This window comes from Platichthys flesus, chromosome 18, assembly GCF_949316205.1.
Source record: "Platichthys flesus chromosome 18, fPlaFle2.1, whole genome shotgun sequence".
Taxonomy (NCBI): Eukaryota; Metazoa; Chordata; class Actinopteri; order Pleuronectiformes; family Pleuronectidae; genus Platichthys; species Platichthys flesus.
Genome location: NC_084962.1, coordinates 3,468,109 through 3,483,348, shown reverse-complemented (window position 1 = coordinate 3,483,348; position 15,240 = coordinate 3,468,109). Strand labels below are relative to the sequence as shown.

General features: G+C 40.8%; 1 protein-coding gene across 1 annotated transcript in view; it reads right to left on the bottom strand.

The window, feature by feature from the left end:
• Nucleotides 1–15,240, bottom strand: part of mdn1 (midasin AAA ATPase 1) — a 54,744-nt gene that overhangs the window by 35,959 nt on the left and 3,545 nt on the right. Inside the window, exons 7-28 of the mRNA XM_062410842.1 lie at nucleotides 14,804–14,935; nucleotides 14,537–14,640; nucleotides 13,375–13,489; nucleotides 12,956–13,140; nucleotides 11,020–11,101; nucleotides 10,720–10,815; nucleotides 10,469–10,581; nucleotides 8,561–8,709; nucleotides 8,361–8,421; nucleotides 7,989–8,200; nucleotides 7,794–7,897; nucleotides 7,094–7,238; nucleotides 6,698–6,794; nucleotides 6,443–6,556; nucleotides 5,867–6,014; nucleotides 5,681–5,788; nucleotides 4,535–4,686; nucleotides 2,914–3,092; nucleotides 1,145–1,353; nucleotides 860–1,006; nucleotides 501–642; nucleotides 276–410 (exon numbers count right to left, since the gene is read on the bottom strand). Of these exons, the coding sequence (XP_062266826.1) occupies nucleotides 276–410; nucleotides 501–642; nucleotides 860–1,006; nucleotides 1,145–1,353; nucleotides 2,914–3,092; nucleotides 4,535–4,686; nucleotides 5,681–5,788; nucleotides 5,867–6,014; nucleotides 6,443–6,556; nucleotides 6,698–6,794; nucleotides 7,094–7,238; nucleotides 7,794–7,897; nucleotides 7,989–8,200; nucleotides 8,361–8,421; nucleotides 8,561–8,709; nucleotides 10,469–10,581; nucleotides 10,720–10,815; nucleotides 11,020–11,101; nucleotides 12,956–13,140; nucleotides 13,375–13,489; nucleotides 14,537–14,640; nucleotides 14,804–14,935 (2,929 nt within the window). The remainder of the gene's footprint in view (nucleotides 1–275; nucleotides 411–500; nucleotides 643–859; nucleotides 1,007–1,144; nucleotides 1,354–2,913; nucleotides 3,093–4,534; nucleotides 4,687–5,680; nucleotides 5,789–5,866; nucleotides 6,015–6,442; nucleotides 6,557–6,697; nucleotides 6,795–7,093; nucleotides 7,239–7,793; nucleotides 7,898–7,988; nucleotides 8,201–8,360; nucleotides 8,422–8,560; nucleotides 8,710–10,468; nucleotides 10,582–10,719; nucleotides 10,816–11,019; nucleotides 11,102–12,955; nucleotides 13,141–13,374; nucleotides 13,490–14,536; nucleotides 14,641–14,803; nucleotides 14,936–15,240) is intronic.

The window sequence follows — 15,240 nt, the reverse complement described above, 5'->3', positions numbered from 1 at the left end:
ATCCACAACTTTGAACACACCAATTACTTACACAGTTATATCCATATAAAGCTCACCAACAGCTGCCACCATTAGCAGCTGTAAGATACTGATTAAACTGGACCCAGTGAGGCTTGAGCAGCAAAGCCCTAAAAGCTACTGAATTAACAGATATCTATTGAAAGGTAGTGTTCCAGTATATATATATTGTAACAGCTGCAGTAATGCAGACTGGTGTGACAGGGTGAGTTGGCTGTGGTGCACAGTATCGTGCTTGAGTGAAGAGTTTTACTCACTGAACTGGCTGGTCACCTGTTTCTGAGAGAACAGAGTTTCAGGGTTCACCGTCCTCTTGAAGTGCTTCTCCAGGATGGACAGGATGATGGCTTCTTCCTCCGGCTTCCTGACGCGCCCTGCCAGCAGCATGTACCCTGGAGGAGATGAAAAAAGCTTTATTTAGCGTTTGAGTGGAGCAGAGGCATCGACAGGTAATCAAACAGAAAAGTCAGAGAAACCCTCACCGTCGTCAGCCAAATGCTGCAGCCAGTCCTGAGAGGCCTCCGTCTCCTCCTCCAGCCTGTAACGGTCTGCCCAGCGGAACAGGTCTCTGAGAGTGATGAAGCCATGTTTCCCCGCAAACACAGAGGATCGCCTGCGTAAAGACTGGATGGGGGAAATGCATTTAACCATCACAGCAAGGACCGCCCCAAAGAGGATAGTAAATATAAAGAGATAAGAGAGGCAGACAGTAGGGCTGCATGATATATCGCAAATCACATCGTCATCGCGATCTTAAACAACGTTATTGCATGTTTTCCTAATACCGTGCAGCCCTAGTAGACAGGGAGTCCAACAATGACATTTAGGAATGTACTGTTACCTGAAGGTGTAGCATGACCTTGACCAGCTTGCTGCAGTAGGATGGAGGCAAACCACACCTCTGGTTAAGAATGGTTTCCAGTTCTCCACTGGGCAGCTCATCAAAGTGTAGCTCAACAAAGCGGTTTCTGAAAGCCCTGGAGAGCACCTGGAGGTTGGAAGGAGAAAAATGTGTTCATATTATTTATTTTTTTATTCACTGAACAATAAATACAACTTTCAAGGTACTTATGTGCAGTTTTTCAGACGATCAGATAATTATTCTAAAGCTGAATGAATGGTATACCTTTCTACCACCGTAGAGACCAGGGGGATTCTGGGTAGCAAACAGCTTGAATCTGGGGTGCGCCTTGATGACTTCCTGTGTCTCAGCCACAAACAGCTCCCTGTTGTCGTCCAGGAGTCTGTTGAGAGCCTCCAAGACATCGGTGGGGGCGAGGTTCAGCTCATCGAGGATGATCCAGTAGCCTTTCCGCATGGCATCGAGCAGAACGCCTGAGGCAAAGACAAGCAACATTTCAGTCTGGGATGGTGGCAGTAGACATATGCTGCCACAGTTTGTAACAGTTGAAGGTTTATACAAATGGAATACACTATGCATACCGGAGGCTGACGTAATAGGTTTTGATTGATATTTGTTTGATCAATTTTGCATTTATTGGTAGGACGGGATTAGCATGAAATGAGGAGAGAGATTGGGGAAGACATGCAGCAAAACTTCCAGCTGCTGAAGGAGAGCTTTAGTGTCTCTATATGACCACCAGATCTACCAGGTAAGCTAGCAGGCACCCCTTATTCGCATTTCAGTTTGTAAGGTTTAGATTAAGAGAAAATAATCATTTCTGTCACGATTTAATTATGAATAAGATATTGTTCATTGTAATTGATAAATCTATGTTTTAAAACATCAGTGTCTAGAATATAGTGATATCTAGTGGTGAAGTTGCATGCTTAAGCTGAATACCCCTCACCTCACCCTCCCCTTCCAAAGATGAAAGGGAACCTGTGGTAATCATCAGTTGTCAGTTTATACGACTGTACAAAAACATGGTGGCCTCCATACAGAGGACCCTTTTCCGATGTAAATATTATTTATTTAAAAATAAAAGGGGCCCATTCCAGGGTAAAGAAATCAAAAATTCTTACAATTTAGATGAAACACCCTACTGAAAACATCAGTAGGGTTATTCAATATTTAACTTCTGTCAATACATCCCTTTCACCTACATCTTACACACTGGATGTTAAAGGGATAGGCTTGGTGTTACTATATGATTGAGGGCAGCTGTGGCTCAGGAGATAGAGCGGGTCGTCCACAAGCCAGACCGTTGGTAGTTAAATCCCATGCTCAGTCCCATTTTGCGTGCAGACACCGTCTATGGTGCAGACTTGTCCTTGGGCAAGATATATTGAACCCTTGCCCCTGTTTGTGCCGGCAGTGTATGAAGGAAAGTGCTGCACACAAATCCACTACATGAATGTGTGTGTGAATGGATAATTGTCAGGACTGGTCTGTGAGGAGCCTTGAGTGGTCATCAAGACTAAAAAAAGTGATATATAAATACAGACCGTTTACCCTTTTTTATAGTTAAAAATATTTTCTAAATACTAAGTTAATACTGACAATTCTTTAATAATTTGTCTACCCTCCCTCCGCTCCAATTCTTTGGTATAACCACATATATCATAAGGTCTACAACGATAAAACTATTGTAATTTTCCAAGCAAATCAGATTTTATGACTGCAGAAAATGTCAAATGGGAAAGTTTCTTGCCTTTTTTGGGGGGACAAATATTACAATGAGGTTTAACTATTGCTCGACAAGATGTGTCCGGAACATAATATTTCAAAAATACATTTCTTTGAGTTAAATTTGTCCTAAAAAATGCAACTTATTCTTATTAGCACTTTGACTATATTTACATCATATCTCACTTGGACATATAAAAGGTCTACAATAAATGCATTTGATATGAACTGCCTGTGTGAGCGTGTGACATATCTGTGACGGCATAAACGTCTGCCACGGTTGGCGGCTGCATGAGTGCCCGTACCCTCTTTGAACATCAGCTTGCCCTTGTCATCTGATGAGTAGCAGCCTATGTACTCCTGGATGTCGGTGTGCTCGTGGTTGTTGATTCGCACACACTGGTTCCCAGAGGCTGCGGCCAGCCAGCAAATCAGGCTGGTCTTCCCCACAGATGTCTCTCCCTGGATCAGCACTGGGTGATTTCTGTGGTGCCAACACATTAGGAGACAGACAGAGAGAGAGAGAGGGACATGGGAGGACATGGTACTGATTAGTCATGAGCTCAGTGTAGAATGATGTTGTAACCTGACTGTGCCAAATTAAACTAAACGGCTATTGAGCGCTGTGTTGTGGAAGAGTGTGTTGTCAAAAGCAAATAAACAAAACAATAGGGTGCTAATATTCAATATTTCTCCCTTATTATAAGATAATTAGGGGAATGAGCTTTAGGGGGATAGGCAGTCCAAATCCCTAACAATCCTCACATTAAAAGTACATTTTTGTACACTGCATTAATGATGGAAACTTTGTTAAAAGACAGAGTCCAGTTTGATTCCAGAGCCAGTGCTCTAAATGGAGGTGAACCCAGATATATCTAGTTGGTACCTGAGCTCAACTGATTTATCATCTGATATGAGCCCTTCACATACATATAAATATCTTATTATTTAAGAATGGTGATTTATAAGAACAATGAGCTACATGTGACCTATAAAAATATATTTTTTTCTTGATTCAAGTTCTACATATTTGGTTGTATTTGTGCTGTCTTCTTATAGGTTATTTATATCACAGCTTAGGGTTTGTCTGTTAAACATCAAGCATCAATTACATTTACACGGTTTTGATGTAAGGAAAACTTGTGCGGAGATAAGACGTTTTTCACTCCCTAAATGTGGTATCAGCATCAGTGCCTAACAATCCATATCGGTCAGGCATCACCTAAACCCTGGTTCCTTGCTGACCAGAGGAGACTTTCCATTTAGGGACATGGAAACAATTGATTGGATGCCGCAGTCTATCACTGTTGCTGTCAATGCAACATGCAATCCTTTTATGGCCCCAGTTGACCATCTTCTAATGCCTACTTCCAGCAGGACAATGCAACATGTCACAGAACATATGTCTTGTGGTTCGAGTACAGGTTAAAGGTCTTAATACTACAGTTTATGATGATATTCCATAAAATGGTCATTTCACTGACAGCTTGTTTTTGTTTAGTTTCTGTTTTATGATGAAAGTAAACACTCTGTATGGAAATATTTTTTAGAGATTGGTGTAGAAAACCTTGACTGGCCTGCAGAGCCCTGACCTAAAATGCAACCATCAGCATTTGGATGAAATGAAACAGTGACATGAAAATTAGTCCTCAGCAACATCAGCAGGAGAACTAACTAATGCTTGTATGAGATCAGGAGGTCAGCTGTCCTCAACAGCAACCAAAAAGAAGCATAAAAAGTAATCGTTTGGAGTGCGACAGGTCAATTGACTGCAGTGGAACTCAGTCCAGCCACATTTTAATCCTGTTGCACACTGATGCATTCTGAACTGATTGAATTGGCTGTGTCGAACTGAACGTTTTGACACTGATAAATGAACCCATTGATCTGGGGGCCGGGGTCAAACTGGGGGGACAGTTTTCCTACCCTGTAGATACGACTCGGGCGAGGTCGCGAAGGTTGAGCTTGACTGAGGGGGTAAGGATGTAGCTGGGGTCTAGAGCTGGCTCCATCTCCCCCTGGGACACCCAGTAGCCCTCTACCTCAACACAGCGCTGACCTTGGGGTGCGGGGATGGGCTGGAGGAATCACAACAAGAGATATTTTACTATCTGTTCACAAATAACCAACAAAGTACAAATAGGTATGTCTACAAAGAGATCAACTTTTTAATTAAATATTTATTGAAATGTTTCTGAGGCAGTGAGGTGCTACAAAATAAATAACCTAAAAAAAAAGTTTCCTCCCTCTGAGTTTCAATTTTTATAAATGCTCCTTTGCCTTGGAAAATGTAACGCCTAATCACAGTGTTTTCACCTAACCTTTGATTTGGACAAAGAAAAACTGCACTAAATATACTTGCATATTTAGTAGGGATATTAATTATTACTAAAAAAAATTATCTCAACTCTTCTAACATTGTAAATTCTCAAATAAAAGCATTGCAAAAAATGTCAACTTTATAGCAATATCACTTTCAAATAATGGGGTTCTTACTAATAAAGGCCAGTTTAAAACCACTGGAAATATCGTTCTCAATCGTTCATACTACAATAGGCATCATGCATGTTTCACCATTGAATCAAAAGTAAAACGCAACTCCGCTGCTGAGAGCTGCACTGTTCTTAGACAATTACTGTTTTCAAATCTTGATCCGTGTTAAGTTACTGTCAATACAGATCATCTCTTGCTGTGTATTTCTCACATTAAAAGCCTGTCAGGACTATGTATGATTGATGGTATAAGTTTAGCAGAAATATATAAAAAAGTATAGTCAGCAAATAGAAACAGGAACACGTCAGAAATCATGGAGGCGTCCTGCATCAATATGATAGGATACAAATATAAACTGTCATGTGAAATAATATTGATCATCTCTAACATAGTGAGCGTGTTTCATGTACAGTCCTGCGTCTTTCAGCAGTTCGCTTAAACTCTCTAGCCACAATTTGAGTACTGTTAAAAAGCAACATTTTCTTCAAATACATAATGCCCACTCAGGGATCAGACACAGAATTCTTTACAAAACATAACAGTGATGAAATAAGCGAAGCGGCTCTTAGGATGTCTTACTTGTTTGAGACACTTGATGTTCCCCATCAGGATGTGCTGACACACCAGTTTCTGGACCACAGGGTGAGAGCTTCTGTCCAACTGAGTCAAGAAGCTCAGGCAGAAACCCTGAAACCATTGACAGGAGACACTGTCAACTAACCTTTTAAAAAACCTTTTAAGAGATTATTTCTCTCTCGTCCTTACCTCATAGAGGGAGCGCTGCACACTGATGCAGGGGTTTATTGCCACATACTTCAGCGCCCTGCACAGAGTCCGCAGGCTGTAGTGGGGCCTGTGCCCTGTACCGTCCACCAGATGTGTGGTGGCCTCTTTTCGTACTGCCAAGTAAAAACTGCACACATACACAGACATTCAAAATAAAGATGGAGACAACTTTGGGTTCGGGTATTCTGAAAAATGCAGCATTAAGGCGTAAAAAGCTTAAAGTTAAGGTTTGGTAAGAAGATGATTGGATCCTGATGTCACCCACGAGTAGGACCTTGGGTTGAATGTTTAATGATAGAGATCCGACCCTTCACTGCCTTTTTTGGTTTCCAAAGTAATGCAGTGAATTAGTTGTAGATTTTTAGAATGCATAAGTAAACAATTTTTTTAAATACTTGTTGTAACCAAAAGCCCCAACATGATGATGAGCTTTACCACAATGAAATCAGGTACACATCCTTTCAAAGACGTAGAAAGACACATGTTTGCTTAGAACACTGAATAGAACAGTGTTAACTTGATTTGATCTGCTGTGATGGTACATTAAAGTCTAACCTTATGATGCCGCTGATGACATTTCTATGTGGATTCAGGTACTTGAGGTAGTCTGAAACCAGAATCCGCAGGTCTCCCTCATTCTCCAGCTCATCCACATACAGCTCAGTGAACCTGTGACACACAGAAGAAATGTTATAATTATTAAAACCATTATTGCTGTGTAAGATATTTTTTGCATTAAATGTCTGTTATTTCATTGTAAATAAGATCATAATATCATAAAGCTCATGAGATAACGATTTTCAGTCTCACCTGTTTCTGAGGCCTAGAGGCAGGTTCCTCTTGCCCACGTCAGTAGCTGGGTTCATGCAAGCAAAGAGTCGGAAGTCTGGGTGGCGAACCAGGGGCTCTTAGATTTAAAGAAACAAAATTATCAACATTTTCATGGTTATGCTGAAAAAGCATTCCATTTAATCTTTGGTATTCCACAATGTGGTATTTCCAGATTTTCACCTCACGACTAGGGTGGCCAAAACATTTGACAATAATATTTGAATATTCCTACGTATGAAGGTCTTCTACAAAAATAAAGTTACAAACTACGATTTTAAAATGTGCATATTAATATTGTAAACTGGAGGATTCTGGAGGATTAGAGAAGCAGACAAGGTGCTGGATTCAGATTATTCTAGTGGTAGTGATCCTCACCAGTGTCTCCTCGGTCCAGCAGCACCAGGGATCCGGCGCTGCCCTCCAGGAGTCCGCTCAGACACTCCAAGGTCTCGGCTGCTGCTAGGTTGATCTCATCCAGCAGAACCCATTGACCCTTCTTCACTGCCTGAGCTAATGTTCCCTGCAGAGGAACACAAAGGGATCAGCTAATACACCAAGGATGTACATAAAATTCAGCTTGTACACAAATGTGCTTGAATATGTCTGTGTGTGTGTTTGCAAAAGGGTTTAAGGAGATACACCGTCCTATGCTAAAGTAACAAGCACTTTTAAGGTACGTCATGCAATACCATCAGGTTGGTATCTGGTCAGATAATTATCAGATTTTCAATTATTTTTACATTTATGTCTGCATATATGTATCAAGTTTTTTTAAATATCGACCTCCATCCCTGTCTCTCTCTCAAAATATGTATATATGTATACATGTGGTTGAAAGTAATATAAATGCAAAATATACATATGTTTATAAATACAAAAATAAGTGCATGCAGAAATAAATGTCGTGTCTTTTTAGTTTCTTTGACAGAACAGAAATTCACAGACAAGACAAGAGGAGAAACAGGGGCATGATATTTAGCAGAGGTCCTTGGTCAGAATAACACAATTCACTCTGCAGTTATGTGCCATGTGCAGGGTACGGGGAGCCCCTAGAGGAGATTTATAAGCTCCTTACCTCCACAAAGGCAAAGACCATGGCGGTCTCACAGGCTCTGATCTGCTGCTGGGTCTGACTGAGTCTTGCAGTCAGAGCCTCCCAATCATCCTTCAGCAACGAGGCTACAACAACACAAACACCAAACATTAGTCAACCATCGTGCTGCAGGAGGCACTACACTGTTATGACTGTTTACTCTGTCTGATGCCCTACCATTGGATTTCTCCTGCAGCTCCTTGGTGAGAGCAGACTTGCAGACGTGGTCCATGAGTTTGAGCAGATCCTGCCAGCGTTTCCCCCTGAAGCAGGTCTGAACGTGACCCAGGAAGGTCAGGTTCTGCTTCCTCGAGTAGGTCTGAGAGAACAGGTCCTCGAAGGCCTCCCGCAAAGGGAGCAGGATCTGCTTGTGGTCTACTGGCTTGTACCTACATTAGACAGGATCGTTTAAAAACTGGAGGTGTGCAGTAGGACAAAACATGAATCCATTGATCATTGATTAATCATTGATTTTTTCAGTCTCTACAAAATGTGTCATTTGCAATTCAAATGAATCCTGTTTAAAGGCAATATTTGTAGGTCACTCACCCTCCCAGAAGGTCAGCAGTGTCACTCTGCTGGTTCATGTTGACAACGCGCAGTCTGTGTCCTGGGATGAACATACAAAAGAGCATATTGGAGTCAGGAGTGAAACAAATAATTTGTATATTGACCCACTTTAACTGATTGGTGAAGGACTTATCTCACCAGCACACCCACCCACATGGCTCCAATAAACCTGTGCTCACCTGTAACTCTGGCCAGATGTTGTACAGTGGACGTCTTTCCAGTTCCTGTCTCTCCCACCAGTAGAACCGGTTCGCCCTTGAACACGCACACAGACAGCTGTTCCAGCAGCACAGCAGAGGGTCGGGTGGCAGCGAAGGTCTGGTTCTCCCTGTTCATGACAATAAGGAGTCAGTGAGTACACAATGGGCTGTAGGAGCTTGTAGATACAGCATTTGTGTGTAGAAAATATGCAGTGGCTTATTTGCAATCAGTCATTGGCAAAAACCTAGATCCGCCATGTGTTGCAAATACTTTGAGTTAATCAAAGTTGGATAAATTATCTCTCAAAGACATCCAATTGTTTTTCTGACCCCCCCCCCCCCCCCCCCCTTAAGAATATAAGAATAACCATGTCTTGTTTTGGCAGCTACAGCTGTTTGCCTATAATCAGCTCCTGTTGTTATAAACAGAATTTGACTTAAATGATGCATTGACGTGTTGGTGATGATGGTGGTCTTTCGCCAAGAGCTTCAGCCATCGTTGTTCTAACCAGACAACAGGTTAACAGCAGCGACTGTTGTTACATATATCAATAACAATACAAGCCATACAGAGGCTAAATGGTAGAACTATCTAAACTAGAAATGTTATATTAAGCCTCAATAAGTGACATGTCATATCAGAACAAGTGGAGCTAGAGCAGCAAACCCCCTTAGTGTATTAGTTAAGAAATAAAAAAAACTGAACTTCTGTTTGCCAGTGATCAATGCTTGTGCTATATTAGCATATGCACAAAGAGTCATTAAACAAGACATATTCTCAACATGAGATTACATTAGTTCACATATCACACCAGATTAGTTGTAGAGATAAAAACCATGACTGTTCTAATTTAAGCAATGAGCGATAATTATGATGAACACCAACAGTAGCACAAGGAAAGAAAAAGTCTCATAGTCAATGAATGCAGTTACTCTGAATTGTGAATCTAAAGTTTACCGTTTGTTGTTGGTTGTTTCATCCTAAGTAAAGATGGAGCAATGTAGTGAATCAAGTTCATTGTTATACAGCTAATAAACAAAAGATACATTTGTAAGAGAAAGAATGTGTATCTAAAGCCTCAACACTATAGAAGATGGTCATAGCAAAACCGAAATAGTTATTAAAACAAGCCAGCTAGAGGCTGATCCTGTTTAAACTCATCTAAGTTCGTAACAGTTAGAATATTGATCCTTTTTGCAGCAGACACCCAAGGCCTCTGTGTTCTCATCACAATATAGGCTTGTAAGACGTCACTTGGTTGTGCAACTTGCTGTGCAACACATGTTGTTACTGCACAGAGTGGCAAAGAAAATTTGTATTAATGTTTCTATATTTACAATTTTTTTTAATCTGTGTTTAGTGAGCAAAATGTGATACAAATCTTTAAATACTAAATCTAATTTATAAACCAATTTCAGTACTTTTATTATTATTATTGTTTATTGAATTACTTGTACAGTTAAAAAAAAAAAGAAGAAACAAGGAGGCACCATTTCTGTTGCAGAATTGGGTTAAAGTCAAATGGAATACCCTCAGATTACTTAATGCTCTTGTTACCACATGACGTGCTGCACACATTGGTCTCAGATATGCACTGCAGAACATAATTAACACCTACTTGTGTCCAGTCCAAAGTTTGACACCCATTCGTATTGGATTCGGGGAAAAATCAATGTTAATATTTGGGCATATCCTGATGGTCGAACCATTAGAGGGCTTTGTTTACCATAATGTGGTTTTAAATCAATTCAATGTTTATTCAATTTAGCAGCAGGGGGTCTGCTTGGTCCCTGTCAGCGGGTGAATGTTGGCACAGCAACTAGCCGATGAATATATGGTGTAAACAGAGGTCAAAGGGGGCAGGCGGGGCAGGATGTCCCACTTACACGTTCAGCTGCACCGCTTCAGTCTGCTTTCGGCTCAGAGTTACTCTGCCCACACACACGTCCAGCTCAGTCACAGATATGCCAGGCTGGTACATCTGGCAAAAGTGCTGGGCCTGAAACAAACAGAAGCCAGGACTTTTGTATGAAATGTTGATTATCATAGAACTTTTGACAGAACACATTGATTACAGCTATTTTATGGGCTGACATTTTTTAAAGGGAGCACACTAATACTAGTCAAAATAAAAAACCTTTTCTTTGGAGATGTTGAGCTTGATTCCGATGATCTCAGCCAGTCGCAGTCGACTTTCAGGGTGAGACAACATGGCTGTGAAGCAGTCAAGAGCCTAAGAGGGAGAAATGCCATGAAAAAGACATTGGTAAACATAAATACACATTGAATCACAGCAGTTTTATTTTTCCTAAGGGGAGTGGGTATTTCAGAACAATATGACTGAGCTTAACATAATACACTGAATAGTGTTCCAAAGGTTGAGTGAGAAAGATATGTAAATCCATGTATTTGTCCTCTTATAGGTAAATCCACTTACCTCTTGGAAGACATGATGTGCTGTGGCAGAGGAGGTGCCGTCAAAGTTGACACTGATCCGCTCACACCATTTCAGCAAGTCCCTGTGGAATTAACATAAAATGTTTCTAAATGTTGGCTGACTACAAGAGACAGTACGTAATATCTGGGTAATGAATGAGAAGCGGAGCGAGAGAGACGTCATTTAGAATCCCATAATTAACTCATCATTCAAGTTATTCAGGTATCACATTTTGTCAGTGATGGTTTGGAAGAGAAAAAGACAATGGGTGCAGACTAATGAAACAAGGTTCTGCAAGCAGGATTTATCCACAAGACTTCAACATCTGAGACATTCCAACGACTTCTTTCAAACAGGCAGTAGCTCTCCAACATGATGAAAACACACTTTAAAATAAATAGTTCTGCATCACAAGTTATTTTAATAAAATGGTAATATTATTATAAGCTGCAGTACAGGCTTATATTGTTAAACAAAAAAAAGTATTAATGTAAACCTCATGTAAATGTGTCTGTAACCTGAACCGTGTGACCTCCACCAGCACATATGAGCATCACAATCCGAGCTATACAATCGATTGCACTGATCCAGGAAAGGCCTGTGGAGCGTGGAAACTACAGACACACTGACTTAAGGACAAATGCTCATCAACACACCATCTGTGGACCTCAATGTCGACAGGTGGAAAAAAGCACCGGGTACGCTGAGTGGTCTCTCAGAGTGAGGTGGTGTTTATAAATCTGTTACCTAATAAACATTCCCCGGTGTGACCTGGAGAATCGTCCGTTTCAGCCCATCGTCCAGAGGGCAGTCCAATCAATAATCTATCGAACGCAGCAGCAGCTAGTGGAAAGCTAATTAAAGTCGGTTGGAGGTTTTGACTGGGGTTGGTGGTGGGGGGGATCTGATGGATGGAAGACCAAGGGGGCTGAAGCTCTGCATGTTTGCCCTGATAATCACAGGCGGGAGTCACAGTATTGAGATACATCAAATCATCATGTTTCTGCATGGTTGCTCAGGGTGGTATGAACTTACATGTTCAGTTTATTACTTCACTCAGTAATGTGATTCAGTTTAGTCATACAACCAAAATGGTTTCATGTTTAATCCCAGCTATGTGGAATTAAGCTGAGGGGTTGTCACAGCTTTGTAAATACACATTTTCTAATAGTTTCTTGTCAATAAAGACAGTGTTTTAAAAAGTTGGTGGCAAGGGACAACAAAGATAGCCTGGTTTTAGACCCCTAATCCCCCCCAACATCTGAGATATGCTCAGCAATTCAAACAGGTCAGATGTTAACTTCAGTGGGGCGGTGTGGCCTAGTGGTAAGAGTGGTGGCTCTCCAACAAGAAGGTTGCCATTTCAAACCCCACTCTCACCCATCTGCATGCCGAAGTGTCCTTGGCAAGATACTGAACCTCTAAAATGGCCCCTCATAAATGTTGAGTGTACTAATTGTAAGTTGCTTTGGACAAAAGCGTCAGCCAAATGACATGTAAGGTAAATGTAATGTAATGTAATATCCAGCTGTCAACCAATCAGATATACTGTTCACAGGACAACCAGAGGGGCTGCAAAATGAGCTCCGCTTGTTTCTATGATTCTGAAGGGTAGATAACTTAAATCCTTCATCTAGTTAAAACAGAGATCTAAAAAGTGAATCATGAAAATGTGGCTTAAAACTGGATACAAAGTTAAATTGTGAGGCTTCTGGTGGACAAACACGATGTTGATGCATGAGCAAAGAGGATATCAAATCTAAAATATATGCTTCATTCTAGATTGCAAAGATGTGTCTTGTTAATTCAGACACTGCAGTATTTTTCTAATCAAGTCAATGCAATATGCTTCCAAAGAAATTGCTTTACTGTGTCAAATCTATATTTTGAACTACCACACACACACTTAAAGAGACAAAGTGATGCTGGGCCTGACCTCATTGACAGGGCTCTCCCCTCCAGCGGTGGGCTTTTGTTCTCAGAGTTTTGCTGCTGGGAGTTTTCAGAGGTTTGGAGGCTGCTTGAGTCCGGGTCCGAGTGCCGCTCCCCAGTCAGCTGGCAGTAGATATCCAGGAGACGGTCGGCCACCACTGTCAGCCTGGGAAATCTGCTGATGACCACCTGCATGAAGAGACATGGTGTGAACTTAGAATAGATGAGGGAAATTCTGCGAGATAGAAATGTAATATCCAGAAGTAAAAGCAGCAACAGGAGACAGAAGAATATGTTTTTTGCAGTGATATTTTACAGATGAATGGGGATACTGCTGAAAAATGTAATATGATTAAGGTAAGAACTTAAAACAAACTGACCATAAACAGTCTTGAATACGATACCAAAGCCAGAAACACTAACCTTCTTCAGCTCTTCACGTGTCATGTTGCCCATTTGCAGCTTGGTCCAGTACTTGTCCAGCAGCGCTGCGTGAGAGTTCTGAGGCTTGTGCCAGCTGCCTCCACTGTAGTACGTCCTGCAGTTCACAAGAGTAACTTGGTTGTTAATTTCTTAGTTAAGAAAAATATATTCCTGTGTGTGGCGATGCTGATCGTCTCTCTCATGCTCTCCTTTTTTACCGATCACCAACTGTGACCTATGTCTTGTTTTTTTTGCTCAATGGAGTTTGTGTTTTCGTCCTTCAGAATCAGCTCTATTGGTCAAGTTTGTTGGTGCATACTTAAAGGAATCTGACTTCAAGATATAACATGTCTTCATAGTGAAATCATAACAACATCGATCCGAGCATATGATCATGAATGATTTTTCAATCACCACAAGCTTTACCTTGTGTATTTTGGAACTATCCATGAAATTAATGACTTCTACATGGCATCACTATTTTTTCTGAACATTAGAACCTTTAGATTGTCTATTATTTGCGGACATACATCAAAAAAATGTGTTTTTACACCATATTATCGTTGACCATGTCCTTTGACAGATCAGCTCCAAAAGTGAATCCTCTGGATAAACCATCCAAAGCAATGTTAGCACTTAGATTTGTGAAAATCCATCTATATGCTTAGTTGATTTATTTGGTAGATACACAATGAAAACAATAGTTTGCTTCGGATTATGCAGACGCAGAGGATAACAAAGTTTAATTAACATAAATAGGTGACTTTTATGCAGAAGCACATCAATTAAAATAATTGCTTTTCTTTCATGTAGCCTGTTGCTATTAAACAACAAGGGTGCACAAAATAGTTCTTAGAGATATTTGAGGAGATGGTAGATGCAGCAAAGAGAAGATTACTGTGGCTTTTTGTGAACAGGTAGAACGTCTTCCTGTAGTAAAGGTCAGAGAACATGTCATCTCCTCGCACTCTGCGCATGGTCAGACAGCATGTGCAATGTTGCAGAGACTCAACCAAACAGTGAAAATCAGGTCATCATGTCAGTCTCAGCTAATAAGCATCACATCACAACAGTGCATGTAAACACTCAAGAGTGTAATACTAGGACAGCCGAGCTGCTTGTGCATACATACTGTAGATTTAGAAGGCAATGATATTCTTACCTTCTTGTTGCAAAGAACTGAAATCCAGGTGCAACCTCGATGCAATCCTCCCGTCCTGGAATCATCAGCTTTTTATTCTCCATTAAAGGCAGCAGCACAGATATCTGAAAAATTGACATTTTGGTCCAGTCGTGGATTGAGGGAGTGTTATAGTAGAAACAAATCGGTTAAATAAAACAAAAACCTAATCAGAAAACCCAGTTTGATGTATACAGAGTAAAAAATGACAATGTAATTCTATGCAGTTCTCAATGACTTTTAACTTACCACATCCAGAGGTGCATGGTCTATGTCTTCCAAGAGGATCCATTGGCCTTTAGACACAGCTTGTGTCAGTGTTCCTGGCTGCCACACAAACTTCCCAGGAATATCGGTACAGCGGTACATCCCAAGCAGCATCTGTGAAAATCAAAGTATCATAGGCTGTAATATCCTGACCTTTAGATCTAGTATAGAGAGCTGGATCACACTATTCCCACTATGCAACTCAATCATATCTAATTAGACCATGACTGCCTCTTAAATGCCTTCCACTTTCAAACCTCTCATCTCCTAGACATTAAAAATTGTATGCTTCAAGGCCGAGCTAAGATGAGAACATCAAGGTGACCATTCAGGCTACACCCATACCCTTTCATTTTCAAACTAAAACGATCTTTGTCCACACCAGCGTTTAGCACCTAATAAGTTTCAATCCACATCCA